This window comes from Colobus angolensis, unplaced genomic scaffold (assembly GCF_000951035.1).
Source record: "Colobus angolensis palliatus isolate OR3802 unplaced genomic scaffold, Cang.pa_1.0 Scaffold1, whole genome shotgun sequence".
NCBI classification, from domain to species: Eukaryota; Metazoa; Chordata; class Mammalia; order Primates; family Cercopithecidae; genus Colobus; species Colobus angolensis.
In genome coordinates, this window is record NW_012110918.1 from 13,301,193 (window position 1) to 13,319,137 (window position 17,945).

The following is a 17,945-nucleotide window of genomic DNA, read 5'->3' on the forward strand; positions in this document are numbered from 1 at the left end:
TACTAAAAATGCAAAAATTAGCTGGGTGTGGTGGCACATGCCTGTAGTCCCAGCTACTCAGGAGGCTGAGGCAGGATAATTGCTTGAACCTGGGAGGTGGAGATTGCAGTGAGCCGAGATCGTGCCAATGCAGTCCAGTCTGGCAACAGAGCAAGACTTCGTCTCAAAAAAAAAGAAAAAAGGAGGCCCAGCACAGTGGCTCATGGCTGAAATCCTAGCACTTTGGGAGGCCGAGGTGGGTGGATTGCCCGAACTCAGGAGTTCGAGATCAGCCTGGGCAACACGGTGAAACCCCATCTCTAGTAAAATACAAAAAATTAGCCGGGCGTGGCAGCGTGCACCTGTAGTTCCAGCTACTTGGGAGGCTGAGGCAGGAGAATCGCTTGAACCTGGAGGCAGAGGTTGCAGTGAGCCGAGATCATGCCACTGCCCTCCAGCTTGGGCAACACAGAGAGACTCCGTCTCCAAAAAAAAAAAAAAAAAAAAAAAAAGAGTAGAGCCAACACAGGCTGTCTGGTGGGGTTTTAAGGATTTTTAGAATGTTCTCATTTATCTTGGTCCTTAGAGTGGGAATTGAGGGAAGCTGGCTTTTAAAAATCTTGCATTCAGTTTTTAGTAATCTGTGACATGAAAAAAATGATTTTCTAAAAAAGAAAATTTTAAAAGTACTCTGTTGTCATAGCAGAAGTGTCTGGATAGTTTGATGTTCCCTTGCTGTTGAAAATCAGAGCTCTTGGGCAGCCCCAGTTGTTCAAGGTGAACCCAGCTTGTGGGCAGTTGTTCAGACTGAGCCCAGCCTATAGGCAGCTCGAGCTGAGCTCCAGCCGGATTCCCCTCATCCCAGCACAGCCTTCTATTTCCAGGACCCTGCACAGCTACTCTGTCAGTTGGTTTTTGTTTTTCTCATTTACAACTTTTTGGGGTAAATATTGGACACACACCCCCCATCACACACATGAATCAGTTGCTGCTTCTAAGAGTCAGAAAGATCTTCAAGTACTCGTAGAACACAGGCGAACGCATTTCCCTGTTAAGGGTCTTAGAGTTGTATCCTCAGTTTCAACTGGGATGGTGCCGATAACTCATTCCTCCCCTCCTCTGCAGATGGGCGGCCCCTCTACGTGCTCAGGCTGGGGCAGATGGACACCAAAGGCTTGGTGAGAGCGCTCGGGGAGGAAGCCCTGCTGAGATACGTAAGTGCGCGGCTGTGAGACTCCAGGCTCCACTGTGGCGTCACTTTCTTTCTCTGCCAGTGGGATTGGGGTGTTAACCAGCCTGTTAAAACAAACACGAATTGCTTTTGTAGTTAGAACTGAAAATACATTAATATCATCTTAAAATTTCAAAAGAAGACAAGAAGTTATAAAAGTGTCTCTCACAGTGGAAGCATCAGCGCGGCAGTCAGGTCTCCCCCGAGGTGCCTGTGTAGCAGCGGTTCTCAGTCTTTTCGTTCACTGCCACATGGAATTGCCCTCTCCTGGGACGCCACTCACAGCAGACCTCTTGATAGCTTTCTTTCCACTGGCCCTTAACGCGAGCTTTTGGCATCTTTCTCTAGACCGTCCTGAATGCCTGCCGACTCCAGCCAGGCCCCACTCTGCTGCTGCTGCCATTGGCAGCGGTGCGTCCGCCTCGCAGAGAAGAAGATGGTCCTTCAATTTGAAAACAAACAGAAGGCCGGGCGCGGTGGCTCAAGCCTGTAATCCCAGCACTTTGGGAGGCCGAGACGGGCGGATCATGAGGTCAGGAGATCGAGACCATCCTGGCTAACACGGTGAAACCCCGTCTCTACTAAAAATACAAAAAAAACTAGCCGGGCGAGGTGGCGGCGCCTGTAGTCCCAGCTACTCGGGAGGCTGAGGCAGGAGAATGGCGTGAACCCAGGAGGCGGAGCTTGCAGTGAGCTGAGATCCGGCCACTGCACTCCAGCCCAGGCAACAGAGCGAGACTCCGCCTCAAAAAAAAAAAGAAAACAAACAGAAACGAAAAAGGCACATTTATAACCCCATTATCCTGAAATACGCACTTTTGACTTTATTTTTTATTATGTTGAGATGGAGTTTCACTCTTGTTTCCCAGGCTGGAGTGCAATGGTGTGATCTTGGCTCACTGCAGCCTCCGCCTCCCAGGTTCAAGTGATTCTCCTGTCTCAGCCTGCTGAGTAGCTGGGATTTCAGGTGCCTGCCACCATGTCCAGCTAATTTTTTTTGTATTTTTAGTGGAGACAGGGTTTCACCATGTTGGCCAGGCTGGTCTCGAACTCCTGACCTCAGGTGATCCTCCCGCCTCGGCCTCCCAAAGTGCTGGGATTACAGGCATGAGCTCCCCACTGCCTGGCCGGCTTTTTTTTTTTTTTTTTTTTTTAGAGAGACATGGTCTGACTCTGTTGCCGAGGCTGGGGTGCAGTGTCTATTCCTGGGTGTGATCACGACTCACTGCAGCTTCAAACTCCTGTCCTCAAGCGGTCCTCCCACCTCAGCCTCCTGAGTAGCTGGGACTACAAACACCACCACTGAGCCTGGCTCACTGTTGGTGTTCCCTTGTGTATTGTTAGTCTGCCCCCACCACCATGTGTGTTTATATATCCCCACATGCACACGATCACACATAGAAATGGGGATGGTCTTCATCTACAGGGGAAGGGTTGGTTAACCTAAAGCAAAGGATCGCTTGAGCCATGCCTTACGTCTGTTCTAAGGCTGCCTTTTCTCTTGGCTGCCACGTGTGGTATCAGAGTGTTCCCACACTCACAGACGCCCATCTGCTGTTCCCCTGCGTGTGTTCTGAAGACAGAGCCCCAGAGCCAGGCCCCTGCTCATCTGGGGATTCCTCTACGCTTCACTTCGGACAGCCGTTACCTTTGATTTGCCGCACACGACAGTGTTTGTTCTGTCAGAAGTGAAATATTTTTGTTGGTGGTGATGTGTTTAGTTAGCGCATGTGAATGTGTAAGAAGATCTGCATAGGTCACTTTTTGGTTGACACACTCATCTGTAATACGCTGTTAGTGTTCCTCTTCCATAGCTGGACGGGGTAGTTTTAGCCTCAGACTAATCATGGACAATTTTCATGCCCTTTCGTATGTAGGTTCTCTCCATAAATGAAGAAGGGCTAAGGCGATGCGAAGAGAATACAAAAGTTTTCGGTCGGCCTATCAGGTAGATGTGGGATTTTGTTTTTCCTTTCAACTTACTGAGAAAATGCATTAAATATTTCTAGTTGATTTTTGGAATTAAAATCTGCTTATTATTTTCCAGGGTGCTCTAAAAGGTAGAAAAGAGGTGAACATGTAATATGCCAGTGACAAGGGACAGAACAGTTAGGGTTTTTTGACCCCCGGCGTTGCTGTCACGTCAGCCTGAGTGGGTTGGCCTGTCTGCTTAGTCTCGCGGGCCGTGGGAGCCCAGGGCTGCAGGTCGTTTGCTTGTTTTTGCCTCCCCTCCCGACTCAGATGACTCTGTGTTCGTAAACCAAGCTTTAAGTTATAGTAACGAGTTCTGAAAATGTTCAGTGGTTCAAAGGTTGACATTGATAAGGGGTGTAGATGGTTCACTGGGATGTAAGTTCCATGAGAACAGGGATTTTGAGGGCCTTTTGCTGATTGCCGTATTCTCAGCTCCTGAGACAGCGCTTGTCTGTCTCTCTCTTTCTCTCTCTCTCTCTGTTGAAGCATAGCCCACTGCAGTTCAGACACAATATGTGTTAAAATACCAGCTGTGTGCCCTGTTGATGGCAGGTTAGGGGGGCGGTTTAGCCTGTCAAGGACAGCACACTGTGGCTTTGCGTGCCGGCTCACTGAGCATATCTGAGAGAGCTTTTCATGCATTATCAATCAGCCTTAATTGCAGTTTCAGGCCCTGGTCCTGCCACACTGATCCTGTGTGTCTTGTACAAGTAGATATAAACAGAGTTCATAGCACTAGAATTTTAAAAAACTGATTATGATGTATTTGGAAATAGCTATAAATGACCAAAAAGGAAAAAAAATAAGAAGACGTAGTTTGCTAAGTGTGCTGTCTGTCGAATGAAACACATCTCTGCACAACCGCAGCTCGTGGACCTGCCTGGTGGACTTGGAAGGGCTGAACATGCGCCACCTGTGGAGACCTGGTGTGAAAGCCCTGCTGCGGATCATCGAGGTGGTGGAGGCCAACTACCCGGAGACGCTGGGCCGCCTTCTCATCCTGCGGGCGCCCAGGGTGTTTCCCGTGCTCTGGACGCTGGTGCGTTGAGATGCTTTTTGCAGTAACTGTGAGCCATTTGGAAAGCAGACACGCATGCATTCATGTATGTGTGTCTGTGACCTAAAGTCTTAACTACTTAGGAAAAAAGCATGCAAAGCTGTAAGATTTCTCAAATTGTTTAAGAAAGGGGAAAAACAAAATTTGAGTGTCCTAATGCCATGCAACTAGACTTTACAGAAGAAGTATATAAACTTGAATTTCCTCCCCCCACCCTCCCACTCAGAATACCACATTGTCATTTTAATCTTGGACACTCAGGCAGCAGAGAAATGTGACTGCGTGGTCTTCTCCCTCTCACAGGTTAGTCCGTTCATTGATGACAACACCAGAAGGAAATTCCTCATTTATGCAGGAAATGACTACCAGGGTCCTGGAGGCCTGCTGGATTACATCGACAAAGAGATTATTCCAGATTTCCTGAGTGGAGAGTGCATGGTATGTCTTGAGGCGAGAAACTGCACATTTGGCCCCTTTTGCAGGTGGGAGAGGTCGGTGTTGATTTGCACAAATGATTTGCAGAACTTCCAGTCATTTGGATGTTTTGTTTTTGTTTTGTTTCTTTTGGCCGCCATTTCTCTGATCCAGGGTTAAGTTAAAGAGAACCATTTAATTAATTGTTGATACTGTACATTTCTTCATTGTTAAATAAAAATGAGAATTTGTTGTAGAATATAATACAATTGTAGCTTGCTTTATTCATACGGCTTTGTGTGAATCAGATCTTTAAACCATTTTAGAGGAGCTGTCATATTTTTTAAAATACTATTAAAAAATTGAATGTTCTCAAAATGTCCCACCTGCCCCTCCCCCTCCTTGTTTTTTTAATGGAGACGGGGTCCGGCTCTGTCACCCAGGCTGGAGTGCAGTGGCACAATCACAGCTCACTGCAGCCTGACTTCGTGGGCTCAGGTGATCCTCCCACCTCAGCCACCCAAGTAGCTGGGACTATAGGCTGCACCACCATACCTAGCTAATTTTTTGTAGAGACAGAGTCTCACTATATTGCCCCAGGCTGGATGACGTTTTGTTTTGTTTTGTTTTGTTTGAGATGGGGTCTCGCTCTGTTGCACAGGCTGGAGTGCAGTGGCACGATCTCAGCTCACTGCAGCCTCTGCCTCCCAGATTCAAGCGATTCTTCAGCCTCAGCCTCAGCCTCTGGAGTAGCTGGGATTACAGACGTGTGCCACTACCCACAGCTAATTCTTGTATTTTTAGTAGAGACAGGGTTTCACCATGTTGGCCAGGCTGGTCTCAAACTGCTGACCTCAAGTAATCCGCCCACCTCGACCTCCCAAAGTGCTGGGATTACAGGCATGAGCCACCACGCCTGGCCTGGATAACATCTTTAAAGTAAAAAAACGAAGGGAAGTGGTTCTCAACATATGTTTGGGGTTTTTAATACACTGAGTTGCTGGGTAACGAAGCAGAGGCCTCCTCTCCTTCACCCTGTATTCAGAGAAGCTCAGAACCTGGGGTCCTTGTAGGCTTCTAGCCTGTGGTGCACAGTTGTGGCGTGGGAGCATTGCGGAAGCCAAAGCCTGTAGAAGTCCCAGTGACTTGTCCATGGCACACTGTGGCGGCTGAACTCACGGGGGGTGAAGCTTCTTATCAGAAGGGCTCTCTAGTCATCCTTCATATAAAGTTACCCGTTAGAGATGTGTACCCACTGGGTTTGACTCAGGTATTTAGCTAATGAATTGGACATTCAAGGGACTTTGGACTTTCTGAATGGTTAGAGAAATTTAGAAAACGAATTTAGCTTTCCTTCATCAGTTCCACTTTAAGGAAATTACGGGCATCATCACAGTGCAATGCAAAGAGCAAGTAAGTTACAGTAAAAGTTACAGGACCAGAATTTAGCAAGTGCCTGTGAGGTTAAACTGCAGGCTCAGGTTTGTAGAAACCTCTGAACTCCTTTCATATGAGCTAGCCGTCCTGTGTTGTTGCTGTTTCCAATTATGACACAAAGAATTGAGCCGGAGCACAAGGAGACCTGCCTCACCGCCAGTCGCACCTGTTTGTCACATGCCGACCTCCGTAGTGTGTTCGTAATGCTGAGCGTCTCTGTGGTTAATTGAGCTGTCCAAAAACTCGGGCCTTCTAAGACTTCTTCACCACTCTCCTGAGCTGCTGCTGTTCAGGCTGGTAGTTGAAAGGAGGTTGTTCACTTCTGCTCTCTGGTGGCTAGAGGTTACTAACCAGGGGTCAGTCTGGTATTTTTCCAACACGACATCGCTGCTTTGACACTTTGCAGGCTGAAGACTGAAGTGTTTCTTTTCTATGTAGTTGCTTCCCAAGGCTAATAGAAAGGAGGTCTTCGATTTTATGAACTTTACTGTGGAGTCATTGTATAAAGGTCAATTAGGAGATTTATGATATGTACAAATTCTAATTCAACTTGTTTCAGGCAAATTCAAAAGAAGTTCTTCATTAGTTTTTGGCTGGTGTTATAGACCAGTCATTTGACTTCAGACACAAAACATTATTCATTGATTCTACATCTTGACTATAATTTCCTATCATAAAAATGATGCCTGTGGCTATTGAGAGCAAAACTCTTTTCTTAAAGTAATACTCTTCCTTTACAGGGCATTATAAAGACGCTAGTGCTTCTGTGAGCCAGTTTAGTAACTGGGGGCAGTGCCTCAAGCGTGTTAGTAGGAATTCTGTGCTACTTCAGCTTCAGCTTGTTCCTGTTGATGCAAAGTAAAACACATGTATTTAAGTGGTTTTTAAAAACATATTGCTCAGCAGTGCAGAGTATTTTACGACCCTGCCAGTGTTTTCCATTTTCTCAGCAACTTCCAGGAGTTAAGCGCAGGGGGATGGTGCTGGCTGGCGTGTCTGGGTTTCGTGGGGTTGGTTTGTGTTTGCACAGGTTTCACCACTGTGTTTCTGCTTCCAGTGTGAAGTGCCAGAGGGCGGACTGGTCCCCAAATCTCTGTACCGGACTGCGGAGGAGCTGGAGAACGAAGACCTCAAGCTCTGGACTGAGACCATCTACCAGTCTGCAAGTGTCTTCAAAGGAGCCCCGCACGAGGTAAGTCCTCCACCTTCCTGCACCTGGGCGGGCCCTTCCTCAGCAGAGAGCCGGGCCCTGGCAGGGCTTCCTGGCAGCCTGTCTTTCAGAAAAGTCCAGTTGTTTTTCTGCTCTTTGTCTTTAGGCTTTTGTTGACACTCGATACTTAGTTTCAGTAAATGTCAACATGGAAGAGCCATCTCTCTCAGAATAGAAACTAGCAGTGCTTGATCAGAGTGCCTGGAAAGGAAATTGGATCTCTTGACCTCCATTTTACTAAAGCCACCAAACACAGATAGGAATAGCTAATCTTTCCTTGTTGGAGCACTTAACTGGTGAAATTAGTTTATTTCATGGTTATATTGAACAGGCTTCATTTGCTACTTTTTCTTTTCTTTCTTTTTTTTTTTCTTAAGACAGAGTTTCACTCTGTCGTCCAGGCTGAAGTGCAATGGCGCGATCTTGGCTCATTGCAACCTTCGCCTCCCGGGTTCAAGCAATTCTCCTGCCTCAGCCTCCCAAGTAGCTGGGATTACAGGCACCCGCCACCACACCCAGCTAAGTTTTGTATTTTTAGTAGAGGAGAGGTTTCACCATGTTGGCCAGGCTGGTCTCGAACGCCTGATCTCAGGTAATCCACCCACTTCAGCCTCCCAAAGTGCTGGGTTTACAGGTGTGAGCCACTGTGCCTGGCCCATTTGCTACTTTTTCTTGACTGGGTTTTGGTTATTTATAGGTATTTTGGGAATTTTCCTGTTTCTGTAAAAGTCTAATGGAGCAAGGAGCATGTTCCCGTGTTCCTTTCTTGCTGTCACTTTGGTAGAGAAGCAGGGGCATTCCGCGTTCCTGTGCACACCGTATGTCTGTCCTGTAGCATCACGAGTGACCTGAAGCAGGAGGGGCCTGCACCGGAATCTCCCTTCTCAGCCAGGTCAAGTTCGTGGCCCAGAGTTGTTGGAGAGGACAGTGACGCTCTGTGCAGAGCAGGTTTTCGGTGAGGATGTGGTGCTGGCTTGGGCAATGGTGCTGGCCAGGAGCTGACTGCGGCCTGCTTCCTGCCGTGGTGGCACCTGGATCAGCCATCTGCCAGTGGCTTCTGCTGGGGTGTCTTCCTGAGCAGCTCACCTGGTGCTTGCAGGGCAGGTGGATAAGGGAATGCTGTTGCCATGGTTTGAACAAGCAGAGACAGATTTGGTGTGCCTTACTTGGAGATACATACGTAGGGGAATCTCAGATTTCATAACGTCTTGAGGATTATCTGTATTCATTTCTTACCAGGAGGACAGGCTGCAGGGGCCGAGTCCTTGTTCCTTGTTTGTTAGGCACTATCACTCTTGTCCATGTTTCAAGAACCTGGGATGCAGTGTGTTTCGTGTGAATCGGGGGCATCATAAACATCCACATGGTAAAAACCTCACTTCTGCTTTGGCTATTAAATAAAGCACAGATCCGAGATGGTAGCAAACCTAAAGGAAGGCTGAAGCAGAGGCCCCACTGTGAATGCAGGAAAGAGGTGCCGTCAGCACGGGGGGGGGGGTCAAGGTCTCAGGATGGAGCTGCGTGAGGAGCCGCTTGGCTGAAGAGCAGGCTGTGCCACATAGTGCCACCTGCTGTTCTTAGGCAGGACTCTGGGACCTCACTGACTCTGCCATGGAAGGACATTCCGAAGTGATTTCAGTGGTGAGGTGGCAGTGGCAGGATTGAAAGGGAGCCCGGCTTGTGGAGCAGCCACTTACCGAAGGGCACAGCAGGCGGCGTGCAGTGAGTGGGCTGACGAGAGGGGCCGCGGCCTGGCTCTGCTGCTTCCTTAGGTGGAGTGTTCAGTGAGTGCAGAACTCTGGACAGCTGATTTTAATTCTCACGTCCCTCCCTCACTAATCTTTGAAACTGACTTTGATCATTCCCTGTGGGGAAGCTCTGTCGGCGCCGTGTCTAAGTTCAGTTTCCGATTGGTTCTCAGCACCCAGGGGGTTGACCGCCTCAACCCCACCTCTGCCATGCCAGAGGCTCATGCCACTCACCCAGCCTCGCCACTCTTCCCCCGTGCGAGCCTCACACGGGAGGCCTGGTTCCGTGCCCCTGCTTCCCGCTCGCTGGGAACGCTGTCCTCAGGCTCCCCCGCCTGCTGTTTCTTTAGCTCTCACCTTCTCCAGGGCCTTCTGTTCTCTCCAGCCCAGGGCAGTCATCTGAACCACTCATGTATGAGCTCACCGTGTGTGGTGTTACTAAGACCTGGCCTCTTAGAGTGTGTCTGAAGATGGTGTACGGGAGATCTCGGGCCTGTAGGTGCAGGTCACAAAGAGCACAGAGCTTGGTGCGTGACACGTAGCAGAATCCAGCGGTTGAATGGATGGTGGCGTGTGACTCTGGGGAAAGAGATCCGCCCGTACACATTCAGCCTTTTCCTCCCCAGCTTCAGCACCTGCACTCCGGAGCCCCTGGAGGGGACGGTGCACTGGCAGCACGTGGGCCTGGTGCTCGTGGATCGTGGCCGCCTGACGCTGTGTCTTTTTCAGATTCTCATTCAGATCGTGGATGCCTCGTCAGTTATCACTTGGGATTTCGACGTGTGCAAAGGGGACATTGTCTTTAACATCTATCACTCCAAGAGGTCGCCACAGCCAGCCAAAAAGGACTCCCTGGGAGCCCACAGCATCACCTCTCCAGGTGGGAACAACGTGCAGCTCATAGACAAAGTCTGGCAGCTAGGCCGCGACTACAGCATGGTGGAGTCGCCGCTGATCTGCAAAGAAGGAGAAAGCGTGCAGGTAAAACCTCACACGGGCAGACCGTGCATCTGTGACTCCGTGCGGCTGGTGATTCTGTCTTGAGTAGGAGTCTTTGCTTCGCTCCTTGAGCAGCCCTGTGTAGCTTTTGAGGCACTGCCTGTGGAGGAGCAGCTCGCCTGGAGGAGCAGAGGGACTCAGGAAGCCAAGTGGGTCTCACAGGAAAGAGTTCAGGCCTCGCAGTGGTTTTGGACAGAATCTGTGACTTTTCCCGAAAGCAGCATGTGACAGGAAGGGAAGGCATCGCACGCACAGACCCAGCTGGGCTTCAGAGGATTTTCCCCCCAGCCTCATTTCACTGGGTGGCATTTGTCTTTTTCAAAGGAAAATCGCCCTAAATAGAAGTAAGAGGGACAAGTATTTAGAGAACTATTATCTCTCATTACCAAACCTCCTAATTTGTTTCAAATGCTTTCAGTTCCCTTTTCACATTGTGGCTGGTTATTTTGGGTGCCTGTGCTCACAGTAGCCTTGGGGCGGGGGCGGGGGCGGGGGTTGCTTCTGGCCTTCATAATAGATGCATCATGTTGCTGCCTGTACAGTTTTCAGGGGTAAGCCTTGTCAGTGTTTCAGTAGTCTTAGAGGCAGAGTAAAAGAATACTTTGTCCATTTTAAAAACAATCCACAGCTAAGCTGTGTTACCACAGTCACGAATTTCAGAGAGAATGGAGAAAGAGCTTTCCGCGGATTGACGTCTCTCTCTGGGGTGACGCACCTTCAGCCCCGAACATGCTGGACGATTGGCAGCATGTCAGAGAAAGTGAGGCCGGGTCCAGGGAGGCTGTGCTGAGCCCTCCCTCCAGCATGAGCGCCACCAGCTCACCAGGCTCCTGCCTCCATAGGTGGGGTGGGCTGGGGTGGCCTCGTGAGGGCCACAGACATGGAGCTTGTCCCTCTGGGCTTCCCAGCACCCGGGAGTGACTACGCTCAGTAGAGGGAAGGACATTGTCAAACCTGCCGGTGAAGCAAAATAGGTTCTGAATCCCGTTGAGATAGTTCCTGTAGCTACATGAAATCCTAAAGACAATCCCCCTTGGCACTTGTCACAGCCTGTGGTGGGCCAGGGGTCGGAAACGAGTTGCCCTCAGCTGCCACTGCTCTACTTGTTCTAGGGTTCCCATGTGACCAGGTGGCCGGGCTTCTATATCCTGCAGTGGAAATTCCACAGCATGCCCGCGTGCGCTGCCAGCAGCCTGCCCCGGGTGGACGACGTGCTCGCATCCCTGCAGGTCTCTTCACACAAGTGTAAAGTGATGTACTACACCGAGGTGATCGGCTCGGAGGATTTCAGGTGCGGCCACTCTCCCACAGCAGGTGCTGCGGACGGCTCGGCGTGGTTGGAGGGGGGCTGCAGTCCCACGCCACGTGCAGGATCAGCAGTGGCGTCAGGTTTCGGGGATGCTCGGGGCACCAGGAGGGAGTGGCTTGGGGGTCATTTGTTGGCACTGTGACTCCCTGCATGTCTGCAGAGGGAGAGTGTCAGGGACAGAGCTGACTTTGCCTTTGCTTTCGCTCACGCTGCTGTCTGTGTGCAGGCTGTGGGAAGCCGGCCCCCCTGGGTGGGTTACTCAGGTCCATCCCCCGTTGGCAAGCACTGATGGGGTTGAGAAGTGAGCAGAGAGCAGGGTGGGCCACGAAGTCCAGCAGGCAGTGTGGGCAGGCGGGTGGTTGGCAGGGTGGTCCTCACGCCTCGCCCCTCCCTGTGCCATTACAGAGGTTCCATGACGAGCCTGGAGTCCAGCCACAGCGGCTTTTCCCAGCTGAGTGCCGCCACCACCTCCTCCAGCCAGTCCCACTCCAGCTCCATGATCTCCAGGTAGTGCACGCTGCCTGCACCTAGTGTGTGACGGCCGCCCCTCCTCGGACAGCCAGCCGCGCCCGCCCGCCCAGGGCGACATTGTACAGACTCCTCTCACCTCTAGATAGCAGATAGCTCTCAGATGGTAAATGTAGTCATTTGATCCCAAAACTACCTTGGCAGGTAGTTTTAACTCTGATCCTAACTTAACTCAGTAGCCATAGATTTTGTATACGTTGTGCACAAAATCAAACCAGAGCACAAGGGCTCTCTTGAAAGAAGAATAGTAGTTTCTATACCAATTAAAGGATTGACGTGGTCTCAGATGTTGATGCAAAAAATTTTTCCAACGAACTCCGCATTGTCCATTAATGAATGAATTCCAGTGACACCCTCCAGAGATGGCCCCTCCTCACCTGGGGCGGAAGCTGCCAGCTCGCTTCCCCCAAGATGCCTTGCAGCCCCCACACCTCCTGCCACAGTCGAGATGGTCTGTGGACTTAGGGCCAGCCCTTGAGGCCCTTTTCCTCTGCGGACTCAGAGGCCACCTGCGGAGCACCCCGTCCCAGGGCCAGACCCACCCACACCACCCACTGTCCTGAAGTGGGCCGGGGGCTCAGGAGGGGCTCTCGGGGACTCCTGGTGACTCTAGGAAAATGCTGCCATCGTTAAACGTCACTTTCTCTTTCCTCCTTTTCGAATCTTTTTGATACTTTTTAGAGCAGGAATTTTCTGTATGTGAACGTGGGTGGGGGGTTCGTTCCCTGTTTCCTTCCGCGCGTCGCCCTTCTCACCTGCAGTCAGTTCCCAGCCCAGTGTCGCCCATCTCCTCGGTGCCCTCTGGTGGCTCGTTGTCCTCAGAGCCCAGACAGTTCCAGCCGCTAGGAGGCCGTCTTGGAACCAGCAAGTCGCATTTGCCGCTTGACACTGTCCACGGGGTTTTATTAATAGCTAAGCAGCATCTCCCGCATCCACTTCAGGGTGGCTTGTGGCGTGTAGGAGCCCTGCTTCTGTGTACATGGGAATTGCGGACTCATGCGTGTGTGTGTGCATGTGCTGTGTGTGTGCATGTGTGCATGACAGTGGGGGTGCTGGGGGGACGGGGTGAGTAGAAACTTAGTTTGAGTAATGAAGGAGTCTTCAAAGAAGCAAATCAGAATATGGGATTTGTTTGCCTTTTATATTTTCTGTTTAATTCCTGATTTTAAAGCCTGCTCTATCTGGTACAGGCCCTTATTTTTTCAGCTTTTTATGGGAAAAGCAGGTTATTTGAGAATCTGTCCGGAAGTTGCATAGGGGATGGCCTCCACGATAAGGACATGGAACGTGTGTTTCTCTGTGCAGCAGAGGACGTGTTTGTCATGCCAAACCCCACGCGGCTGTCACCTGTGTGTGTGGTAGGCATGGAAATCCTGGTTGTGCCATCTCAGCGCCGCTCTGAAGGCACTGGGTGGGTGCTGTGTGACTGGAGAGCTGTGTGGAGGCTGTGTGCGCCCCGTGCAGGGATCAGGAGGGCGGGGGAGGGACCAAGCAGCCCTCTGGCCCGGCCGGGTCTGCCCTAGTGGCTGCCTGCACACTGTAGATGTCCTGGGGCCTCTGCTGTGATCACCTGCGTTTGGACCACGTTTGTGTGTTTGCTCTTAGAGATCGAGCTCCTCAGTGGCACCCGAAGCCTTGCTTCCGGAAAGCGCGGTAGGGTTAGTAGGTAGGGTTAGTAGGTCGGGTTAGTAGGTAGGGTTAGTAGTGCGTCTGTCCTGCTTCCACCCGGTGCTTCCTGTTCCCAAATCACAAGGACCTGAAGATGGTCCCTGCTTTCTCTTTCTTTCTCTCTTTCTCTGTGTCTCAGATGGCGATTTTGCTGACAGCTGCCAGGCAAATGCTTCACTCAACAATCCTCATGTGCCCAGAGACGTTTATGGAACTCTCTGAATGGCAGCCGCCCCTGCCCCTCCCAGGCTGAAGATCTGTTCTTTTTAAGTTGATTCGGGAGTGGCATTCTTTTCTCCCCAAAGAGTTTAGTGCATCGTGAAGAGCTCAAAGCACATGACGGCACAAATGCTTACTGGGTTTCCTCCCGAGTAATCCAGTCTCACTCCCCTTGTAAGGGAATTCTGGGGCAGCTATGGTTTGAGTATGCAGTTTGCATCATGTCTCTACTTTTAGGACCTTGCCACTCTTTTAAAACGCTGCTGTCATTTCCCGTTTCTTAGTACTAATGATTCTTTGATTTTCCCTCTATTACTTATGTCTTAATTCACTTTCCTTCCTAAATTTGTTATTTGCATATCAAATTCTGTAAATGTTTTGTAAACATATTACCTCACTTGGTAATACAATACTGATAGTCTTTAAAAGATTTTTTTATTGTTATCAATAATAAATGTGAACTGTTTAAAGAAAAGAATGTCTTTCTCTTATTGTGAAACACCAGTTTCCCTTGAATAGTTTGAAATTCTTAGGAGAATGTTAGAGATTGAAGAAAGCAGAGAGCTTCTGAAGCCAGAGCTTGTGTGGGATTGTCTCACAGGTGAGCGGTCCGTCCTCAGGTCACAGCCGTATGTTTGCTGATGCAGAAGCGAACCCAGTGTTTGTAATCCTCACTTCTCTAAGGAGACATGACGTGGTTTTTCTTAAACGCAGCCAGATAAGACATCACTGTGATGGGGCGATCCCTGCTGTGATGTTTCTGTTGTGATAAAAAGGATTGCTGTCATCAGGCACCTCCAAGAAAATAAAATAGGCAGGTGTGGACCTTTAGAAGCCTGGGTTACCTTATTTCCACTCCCCTGCCAGTCAGTGGGTCTTCCGGTCGTAACTCAGCGGGCAGAGCAGGCTGCTGGCTTGGTGAAGCGCAGGGCAGACCAGAAGGCAGCTCGGGGCAGCGTGCCAGGCTGCAGAAGCCAGTTCCTCCCCAACTGGGAACCACAGGATCATTGACTTTCCTAGTAGTCAGTCTGTCCTTGGTAGGACACAGCCGGGGGGTCTGGCTGGCACCTGGGTGGGAAGCAGGGGAGACCGAGGGTGCCCTCACTCCCATCCTGGGCCTGGGCTGTGAGTGTGTCCACAGGCAGTCAGGACCTTAGCTGTGCTGAAATTCAATGACTTAGCCAACCTGCGATGGAAGGAAGGAAGAGGCTTTTTACCTGGATTCCCTTGATGTCCTCATATTTCTGTGTCTGTTGTCAAGTTGGAGCTGCTGTTACCAAGCTTTTGGCTTGGCCATCCAGTTCTCAGGGTGGGAGCCAGAGGCAGCTTGGAAAGTCAGCGAGGGCCGTAGGATGGTAGCCCGTCTCCTGACCACCTTCAGAAAGGGCCACACGGAAATGGAGCATCTTGAACAGCAGTGTGTTTATATTAGGCCACCAAACCATTAGTAATGCGTTTGTTCTTTTTTTTTTTTTTTTTTTTTTTTTTTTTTGAGACGGAGTCTTGCTCTGTCACCCAGGCTGGAGTGCAGTGGCCGGATCTCAGCTCACTGCAAGCTCCGCCTCCCGGGTTTACGCCATTCTCCTGCCTCAGCCTCCCGAGTAGCTGGGACTACAGGCGCCCGCCACCTCGCCCGGCTATTTTTTGGTATTTTTTAGTAGAGACGGGGTTTCACCGTGTTAGCCAGGATGGTCTCGATCTCCTGACCTCGTGATCTGCCCGTCTCGGCCTCCCAAAGTGCTGGGATTACAGGCTTCAGCCACCGCGCCCGGCCGCGTTTGTTCTTTTTTGTTGTTGTGTTTTTGTTTCTGTTTTTTTTTTTAAACAGAGTCTTGCTGTCACCCAGGATGGAGTGCAGTGGTACAGTCTCGGCTCACTATAACCTCCATCTCTCAGGTTCAAGTGATTCTCCTGCTTCAGCCTCCTGAGTAGCTGTGGCTACAGGCATCCACCATCATGCCTGGCTAATTTTTGTATTTTTAGTAGAGATGGGTTTTTGCCATGTTGGCCAGGCTGGTCTCGAACTCCTGACCTCAAACGATCCACCCGCCTCGGCCTCCTAAAGTGCTGGGATTTCAGGCGTGAGCCACTGCACCCGGCCAATGTGATGATTCTTAAATGTATCATGTTTCCTTTAATACTCCATCTCTGCAGAACTTTGGCAGAGCCCAAACCGTAGGTTGTCTTCCAGTTCTTAAGTTGTGCTGGAGGCGTTCTTATTAATGTCATCATGAAACAAACCAGTTGGAATCAGTTTTGCTTGAAAAGTGAAGGCCTTGGAAAGCCAGGGATTCTGGGAAGATGGTAGTACAACTAGACTGCAAAACCCAAAACCTGTAGACAAGTGAATTGTCACTTTAAAATGGTTGAAATGGCAGCGTTTGTTACATATTTTGTAACCAATAATAGAGAAACCTATGGACATCATTTACAGCAAAACTAGGTGATAAAGTATCCCCATAAACCCCAAAGTAGAGGCGTGTTGGGGTAAACCACCGATAGTTGCCGGACCTACCAGACCCATCGGTTATCTGTGTCTGGAGGAGAACACAGAGGATACACGCACAATGTCTGATGGATGGGAGAGCAGAAGCCACGAGGCCCCATGAACCCCAGTGGGAGGCACATGAACCCCAGGGAAGGCCAGTGTGTGCTCAGCAGGTGACACGGACCAACTGGGCTGCACCTGGAGCCTGGGGACATGGAGGCCGTTGGGGAGAGGATAGGGTTGAGGGGAGCAGACCAGGCCCTGCCTCTGGACTCCCTGGACTGACGTGCCGGGTCTCACTTCTGGAAGGAACCTCATAGTGAGGAAATAAAGCATATTCCACCACTTGGAGTGAAACAAGTCTGTGCAAGTACCTGGGAGGGTCATGAGGGCAGCCATGAAAGCAGATGGGACGCGGTGTTTAAAACGTTTCACAAAACAACAGAGAGGGAGCACTGCAAAATTAGAGCAGCTTTCTTGAAGCACACTTCATTCTGAATGTTTATGAAATACTTTTCCATCAAAATGAGCATCAGGAAAGTAGCAGTCAAACCTGTAGAAGGCTCCAAGTGGGGAGTAGAGTAATACTCCCACCAACAATGAAAGCAAGCCAGAAAGGCATGCCTGCAAAACAGACCAAAGAAAACACATTTAAAAACTATTTTTGTTTTATTTTTATTTTGTATTTTATTTTATTTTTTATTTTTTGAGACGGAGTCTTGCTGTGTCGCCCAGGCTGGATGCAGTGGCGTGATCTCCACTCACTACAACCACCGCCTCCTGGGTTCAAGCAATTCTCCTGCCTCAGCCTCCCTAGTAGCTGGGACTGCAGGCATGCACCACCACTCCTGGCTAATTTCTGTATTTTTAGTACAGATGGGGTTTCACCATGTTGGCCAGGCTTGCCTCGAACTCCTGGCCTCACGTAATCACCCACCTCAGCCTCCCAAAGGGCTGGGATTACAGGCGTGAACCACTGTGCTGGCCCATTTTTTATTTTGTTTTAAACACAAGGCTTGCTATGTTGCCCAGACTGGTCTCAAACTCGGCTCAAGCAATCCTCTTGCCATGGCCTCCCAGTGTGCTGAGATTAAAGGCGTGATCCAACACACTCAGCCCAAAAATAATTTTTAAAATGAACTAAAAAGCATAAAGAAAATGATATGAAATGTAAAAAGCATAATCAGAGTCAGAAAAACTCAAGAAATGAAGTGACAGAACTCAAGAAAGATTAGAAATGCAGGAATCCTTTCAGAAATTGAGACAAATTAGAGGGAACGCAAAGTGAAAAGATGCCAAGTGAAGAATGAGGATGGTTTTATAAATCAAAATAAAAGGATGGAAAGCCTTCAAAAGGGATGCTGTTGAAAATAAGCAAACACATAGGTGCCATTGAAAGAGGGAGGGCCTGAGAAGGACCAACACCAAGAATATTTTAGGAAAAGTGCTGGACTTCAAAAAAAAGAAATCCTTGGGGCATCTCGGGAATCAAGTTTTTTGAGGACTGAGCTTTCTGCCAGAAGAAAATGGATGAAGACTTTCCAAGGAAAGAGGAAGCCAAAAATTTTATAACCAGCAAAACTGACTTCCAGGTATAAAGGGCACTGATATAGGTCAGGCACGTTGACTCACGCCTGTAATCCCAGCACTTTGGGAGGCCGAGGCGGGCGGATCACCTGAGGTC

At 49.7% G+C, this 17,945-nt stretch overlaps 1 protein-coding gene across 2 annotated transcripts in view; it reads left to right on the top strand.

Moving 5' to 3' along the window:
• Window positions 1-14,248, top strand: part of SEC14L1 (SEC14-like 1 (S. cerevisiae)) — a 75,807-nt gene extending 61,559 nt beyond the window's left edge. Inside the window, exons 8-16 of one of the 2 annotated variants that reach the window (XM_011952805.1) lie at window positions 1,105-1,193; window positions 3,088-3,158; window positions 4,052-4,223; window positions 4,545-4,679; window positions 7,150-7,284; window positions 9,780-10,031; window positions 11,162-11,340; window positions 11,764-11,865; window positions 13,694-14,248. In XM_011952805.1, the coding sequence (XP_011808195.1) occupies window positions 1,105-1,193; window positions 3,088-3,158; window positions 4,052-4,223; window positions 4,545-4,679; window positions 7,150-7,284; window positions 9,780-10,031; window positions 11,162-11,340; window positions 11,764-11,865; window positions 13,694-13,709 (1,151 nt within the window). In that variant the 3' untranslated portion in view covers window positions 13,710-14,248. Of the gene's footprint in view, window positions 1-1,104; window positions 1,194-3,087; window positions 3,159-4,051; window positions 4,224-4,544; window positions 4,680-7,149; window positions 7,285-9,779; window positions 10,032-11,161; window positions 11,341-11,763; window positions 12,202-13,693 lie in introns of those variants that run through there. The other variant, XM_011952874.1, reaches the window with a different exon arrangement.
• The last annotated feature ends 3,697 nt before the right edge of the window (window positions 14,249-17,945 follow it).